At 38.3% G+C, this 7089-nt stretch overlaps 1 gene segment (V, D, J or C); it reads left to right on the top strand.

Annotated features, from left to right (window-relative positions):
• Positions 1-5431: 5431 nt before the first annotated feature.
• On the top strand, positions 5432-6018 carry LOC101415040 (immunoglobulin kappa variable 3-20-like). The segment is given in 2 exon segments: positions 5432-5518; positions 5702-6018. Coding segments are annotated over 2 exon segments (366 nt in total).
• Positions 6019-7089: the final 1071 nt, after the last annotated feature.

Below are 7089 nucleotides of genomic sequence, written 5' to 3' on the forward strand. Positions count from 1 at the left end.
CATTTGTTTCAAAGTAGTTGTTGATTTCTTTTGAGATTTCCTCTTTGACCCACTGTTTTTCTAAGAGTGTGCTGTTCAATTTCCAAATCATGGTGTGAAATCTGGGCCTCTGACCCTTGCAAATTTCCAGCTTCACTCCACTGTCGTCAGAGATATTATTTTGTATGATTTTGATCTTTCTGAATTCATTAAGCCTTTCTTTGTGGCCTAGCATATGGTCTATCTTGAAGAATGATCCATGTGTGTTTGAGAAAAATGTATATCCTGCTTGTTTGGGTGTAATGATCTATATATGTCTATTAGATCCAGCTCCTCTAATATACTGTTGAAATGTTTTGTTTCTTTAGTGATTCTCTTTTGAGATGTTCTGTCCAGAGTTGATAGTGGTGTACTAAAATCCCCCACTATAATTGTAGATGCATCTATTCTTTCACTTAGTTTTTCCAGCATTTGCCTCACATATTTAGAGGTGACCTTGTTAGGAGCATAAATATTTATGATTGTTCAATCTTCTTGACAGATTGTCCCTTTCACTAAAATGTGGTATCCTTCTTTGTCTCTCACAATTGTTTCTCATTTAAAGTCTATTTTGTCTGATATTTATATAGCTACTTCTGCCTTTTTTTGGTTATTGTTTGCTTGTATGATTGTTCTCCAACCATTCACTTTCAACCTCCATGAGTCTGTGGATCTAACATGTGTCTCTTTTAGACAACATAGAGATGGGTCATATTTCCTTATCCAATGTCCCAGTTTGAATCTTTTGATAGGAGATTTTAATCCGTTGCCATTCAGTGTTATTACTTTCAAGGAATTATTTGTGTTAGCCATATTTTGATTGGACTTTAGTTTGTCATATTTTGTTTGCTTTTTTCCCCCCCCTTCTCTTTTTGTCTTTTTTGTTGCTCTTACACTCTCCTCCAACTCTGCCTGTCCTGTTTTTTCCTTTGCTCCTGCAGAACTCCCTTTAGAATTTCTTGAACGGGAGGTTTCTTGTTGGCATATTCTTTCAGTTTCTGTTTATCTGTGAATATTTTGAACTCTCCATCATTTTTGAATGCTAGTTTGCTGGATAGAGTATTCTACGTTGGAAATTTTTTTCCTTTACTACCTTGACTATATCATACCACTGCCTTCTTGCCTCCATGGTTTCAGATGAGAAATCAGCACTTAATCTTATGGTTTCCCTTGTATGTGATGGTTTTCCTTTCTCTTGCTGCTTTTAGAATTTCCCCTTTCTCTTGAGCGTTGGATAATTTGACAAGTATATGTCTAGGGGTGGGCCTGTTGGAGTTTATGATGATTAGGATGGACTGTGCTTCTTGGATATGTACTTCTGTCCCTTTCAGTAGATTTGGGAAGTTTTCAGCAATTATTTCCTACAACACTCCTTCTGACCCCTTTCCCTTCTCCTCTCCTTCTGGGATGCCTATAATACATATGTTTGAGCATTTTGCATTATCATTCAGGTCCCTAAGTCCCAGCTGGATTTTTTCTATCTTTTTATCGACCAATTCTACTATCTGTTTGATTTCCAATGTACTGTCTTCCACATCACTATTTCTCTTCTCTGCCTCTTCTAGTCTGCTGATATTTGCTGCAAGTGTATTTTTGATTTCTTGAACTGTGGTGTTCATTGCCATCATATCTGTTATCTTTTTGCGTATGTCTGCAATTTCCCCTCCAAGTGTTGTCTTCATGTTGTTAACCTCTTCCTTTACTTCATTAAATTTGTCAGTGATAAATGTTCTGAGATCTTTCATTACTTGTGTGACGTTCTACTCCCCTTCCTGAATTTTAGTTTGTTCATTGGATTCAGCCATGTTTTCCTGATTACTGGTTTGTTTTGTAGATTTTTGTTGCTGTCTGGTCATCATTTTATCTTGACAGGTTCAATCAGTTCCTTAGCTTCTTTGTCTAGTCTTGGGGATTAATTAGCTGTTGTTTTTGCGTAAGTGTTGTATCTTCTCTTTGTCACTTTGTTCTTCTTATTCTAATTTCTTATTGCTGGTTAATTTCACTTTAAAGGAAAGTATTAGGGCCAGGGAAAGGCAATTGTGTAAGCAAGGAAAAAGTGTAAAGTAGTATTGGTAATAAATGTTAACAGAGCAACAATATGAGATCTGGGAGGAGGGATATTAGATTTGTGTACATTGTGTAGAGTTATAGCAGTAGGTAGAGTACCTATAATGAGGTAGTCGACTGAATATGGGAGGAATATGGTATGAATTATAAAGCTAGTATTTTCGTGAGAGAGGGAAAGAGAAAAGAAAGGCTATAGTTGAAGAAGGTCAACCACCACACCATGAAGCCTAGAGTGTCTACAACTGAAAGCAGGAGTGCATCCAGTATCCATGTGGAATCTAAGCCCCCACTTGACATAGATGTGCAATGGACACAACCAATCCAATGTCCACAGAGAATGTGGAATGGGTGTGGGAAGGGTAGCCATAGTGGCTGCTGGGTTTGGGGAATGGGAGGAAGAGATGAGATGTGGAGGCGTTTTCAGGACAAGGAGATGTCCTGGGTGGTGCTTCATGGACAATTACTGGACATTGTAGATCCCCCCCCGGGCCCACTGGATGAAACGTGGGAGAGTGTGGGCTATGATATGGACCATTGACTAGGGGTGCAGTGATGCTCAGAGATGTACTTACCAGGTGCAATGGATGTGTCACAATGATGGGAAAGAGTGTTGCTGTGGGGGGAGTGGGGGGTGGGGGTGGTGGGGTTGAATGGGACCTCATATTTTTTTAATGTAATTTTTAAAAATAAATAAATAATTTTAAAAAAAATAGGGAGTATAAAGTCAAAAAAAAGTGGATAACAGACAGAAAACAAAACAAAGGTATTAGAAATTAAGAGTTAGACACTTTGTTGATCAAAGAAAGGGAGGTGGAATATAGGAGAGACAGTAGATGATGGAGGATATCAAGATGTAGGGGAAAGGGGATAGTGTAGGTAGCCAAAATCAATTCACATAGAAATGAGGCAGCAGAGGATGAAACAGCCTGGTCCCGGAGAACCTCCAATGCTGCCCAGCTGCTTCTTTGCAGGAGAGACCATCAGGTAAGCTCACTCAGCCACCATCTTGCCCCACCCTCCACAAAACCTTTTTAGGCAGCAATAAAAAAAGAAAAAGGAGAATAGTTGTTTTTAAAAGTTGAGATAAATAGTTTCAACTGGTCCATGGACAGCACAAAGATTTGTCTCTTGGGCATACACCTATCAGATCTAATATTAACTCTAAGTTCAAATAGAAGGGATAGTAGAGCCATGTGTAGGGAAACTGCAACTGAGTCCATATCTGTCACACTAAGAAGTATACATTCCAAACTTTTAAAAATCATTATATGACTTCAGTGAAGGAGATGATAGAAAAGCTAGTTTCTCAACTGCACTGAAATGTTAGTGGCTTCCACTCTGTTTGCATCTTTGGGGTGTTATTGGTTGTAAAACGACTCAGAATTACCTGCTAAAATGAAAAATTAATTCTAACTCTTGTTCCAGGGATTCTCATAGTACATAACCTAAGCTTCAAACTTTTCATTGAATTAATGTTCCCCTTGGATCAGCCCCATTCTGCTTTCACACTCTGTTTCATTAGTCTTTCTTAAATACCCAGGACCATCTTTTCCCAAGTCCTCTTCATGTTCTGAAGTGCTCTTCCCTGGGCTTTAAAGGACAGCCCCCTCCTCCTTTCATGCATTAGGCCAACTGTCCCCTACTTGAAGACAATATTTCCTTACTCCACGTTTAGGTGGACCCCTCTGGGCAGTTACACTGCATGAGACATCCTTTTTTATCATCCTGTCATCCAGGAAAACTTTAAATTTTTGAATGTGTGTAAGAATGGGAAGGGAATTATACTGCACGGATGCAGGAAACCTATCAATTAAATAGTAGACATTCAAGCAAAATAAGCAAACTTAAGAATGTATATTAAATGCAACTTCATGGAAGAGGAGAAAAAAGACATGAATGTAAAGAGCAAAACTGAATTATTAATATTTGTAAACATAGATACTTGGTGTTCTAAGAACAGGGTGGATTGTAGATGAGAAGGAATGCCTTCCCTGATGATGTGGGCATCTGCAGTACTACTATTCCTCAATGCTGGGAGGGCACCCTCTCCTAAGGTAAAGTTCTCATAGGAGACAAACTACAGAAAATGAACTTATTAATTAGAATTAGAACAATACATGCCTTAGGACATTCCCTGTCAAGGAAAACCTCTTAGGAACTTTTGAAAAAGTCTGCAGGAAAAGTTATACTTATGAGAATCAAAGCATTTTTTACCCATACAATTGTTAAAGTGTCCTAAATTTTCTCTTAGCTCTGACTGTTCATGCAGAGGGTTGATCCTGAAACGGACCAGGTTCACATGGCCCTACCTTTCCTGAGAAGCAGCTTAGCTCAGAGGAGGAAATCTCAAAGAAGCAGGTTAGTAGTGGCTGCAGAAATGTTACTTGTTTGTTGTGTAACCTCCCAGTAAACGAATCATTCTACTTGTTCATAATTTAATGTCCTATGCCTAGAAGTGTTCATGATATTGTCATTGCATAATTCTAAAATATCATTAGTTTTGGGTAGGAATAAATGAAGAAATGCTCTATCAGACCTTGGGAGCGGAAGCCATTTTAGTTATGACCACTAGGTGGAGGTGTTACACTTCAGGACTCCAAATCACTAGTGATTTTAGAAAGTGGTTGACTTAAATGATAGTCCTCTCCCTGGTTGTTGTTATGGGGGGAGGAGTGGAGTGAGGGAGGTGTGGGGTATATGAGGACCTCATTTTTTTTTAATATAACATTAAAAAAATAAAGACAAAAAAAATGATAATCCTAAGGGTAACTTGTAAGTATTTGGTGACTTATTTCTGGGAGTAATACTGTACTAAGGGCAATACAGAGGACTAGTTTGGGATATATTAAGTGAGGTTCCTTTGGGATGTTGAAGAGGAGCTTCAAATATCTGTTTAAAATTAAGAATAGACTGAGATAGATACACAACACGTGCACTACCGTTTAATCTATCCAATGATATGAATGTATTCCACCTAGGTTTTGGCATCCTATTTATAACATTTAATTAAGTTATGATGTTACACTTACAGATGCATTTATTTTCTTACAAATTTCTTTTCTTTTCAAGATGAGTGCAGGTGATTTGAAAGAGTATAATTGTTGATAAAATATTTCATTTTCTGAATTGTGCTAAATACAGTTGAAAATTTTGGTTGTAAAGTTGATTTCTCGTCTTTTGCTGGAGTGTAGTTACATTTCCTGTGGTCATGATATTTTTATCCCCTTCCATTATTTATCTTTACAACTCACTGCACAGGAACGTTTGACTTTATATTCTCTATTCATTTGCATAGACTCCTCTGGGACTTGGTTGTCTGCTCAGAGCTCTATTAATGCAGGTTCCATGGAGATGAGGCCTTAGTGCATCAGACGAGTAAGCAAGATGATGTCACATTCCCAACTGCTCATCCTGCTGGTGCTTTGGGCCTCAGGTGAGAGGTTTAGAAGAGTATTATCTTTATAAACCTGGAGAATTGTTTTAACATGCAGAATGAGCAAACCATTTCATCCAAAGAAGACCTGAATATACATAATAAATAAGAAAACCTATCTTTAGATATATATTTTATACATTTGTGACTTAATGCATGATCAATGCTCTTTTCTGGTTGCAGGTGCCAGTGGGGACATCGTGATGACACAGTCTCCAGGCTCTGTGGCTGCATCTTCAGGCGAGACTGTCACTCTCAAGTGCAAGTCCAGTCAGAGTGTTGGCAGCTACTTAAACTGGTACCACCAGAAACCAGGACAGGCTCCTAAACTGCTCATCTATTATGCATCCAACCGGGCCGCTGGTGTCCCTGATCGATTCAGTGGCAGTGGGTCTGGGACAGATTTCACTCTGACCATCAGCAGATTCCAGCCTGAGGATCTGGGAGAGTATTACTGTCAGCAGGATAACAGCAGACCTCCCACAATGCTTCAACCTTGAACACAAACCTCCTCTCCAGGGCTGCTGGGCAGTGAGTCTTGCAGCACCAGCTGCTTCCTCTTCAAATAGACATGAATATGTTTGCTTTCTCCATCAGACTGAATAAACACATCTTTTAGGGGATGTTACCATTGAAATTTCTTTTTCTCTTAGCCAGATCTAGTAACAGGGTGTATTGACCCTCTAGCCTGGGGTCTATTAACCTTCACAAACTGGTGGATTGAATCTCTCTTCATTGTACCTCCTTAATGTTTAAAAATTTATCATTTTCTTTCTTTCCTTATCCCTTCAATCTTCTTCCTTCTCCACCATCTTCCTCCAACTCTGGTGCTTCCCAAGATTAAATCCTTGATCCTTCGTAAGCAAAACTTCCCCTGTGGAAGGTCATTATCCTCCTTTACGCTTTCCTTCCCTGTACACTTTGCCATCCAAGCCTTTCTTTAAAGTGTCACAAAAGATGACTTGATTTGCTACAGTAGCTTCTTTTTTAATTTAAATAACTATTTTCATTTCTTATTACCATAAAATAGTAATAGTGTGTTCCTTAATATTCTATACTCATTGAAGAATTCTTAGATTATAAGGGATGATGTTCAGCCAATGACATATGTTGATTGCAGTTTGGGTATAAAATTTTCCAGTGAGCTTCATATTCTGCGATGTCACCCTATTTCTATATTCTCTTTTAAAATGGTTGAACCATAAAACTTGCCAAAAATAGAATGTTTTCCATATTGTTATATGGTCTGTGTTTACTTCATCTTGTTCCCATACATTTGAAATGACACATATATAATTTTAGTCTTTATAACATTACTTAATGTTGTATGTTCCATCAATTTAAAAAAGAAAATGCAAATAGAATATATGTATTTTTGATGGTGTGAAGCAGTATGGACCTCAGTAAAGGAGAGTCTTAAGGGGAATCTATTCTGTGGATATAGCCTATTGTAGGTGGAAATCTTTGAGTAGGTTACTTAAGTTCATGCCTGGATCACTGTGGGTCTCAGTCCCTTTACTTGAGTCATTTATTAGAGAATGAGATTCAAAGAAGGAGAAAGCCATGGCAGC

Source organism: Dasypus novemcinctus, chromosome 17 (assembly GCF_030445035.2).
Source record: "Dasypus novemcinctus isolate mDasNov1 chromosome 17, mDasNov1.1.hap2, whole genome shotgun sequence".
Classification (NCBI taxonomy): domain Eukaryota; kingdom Metazoa; phylum Chordata; class Mammalia; order Cingulata; family Dasypodidae; genus Dasypus; species Dasypus novemcinctus.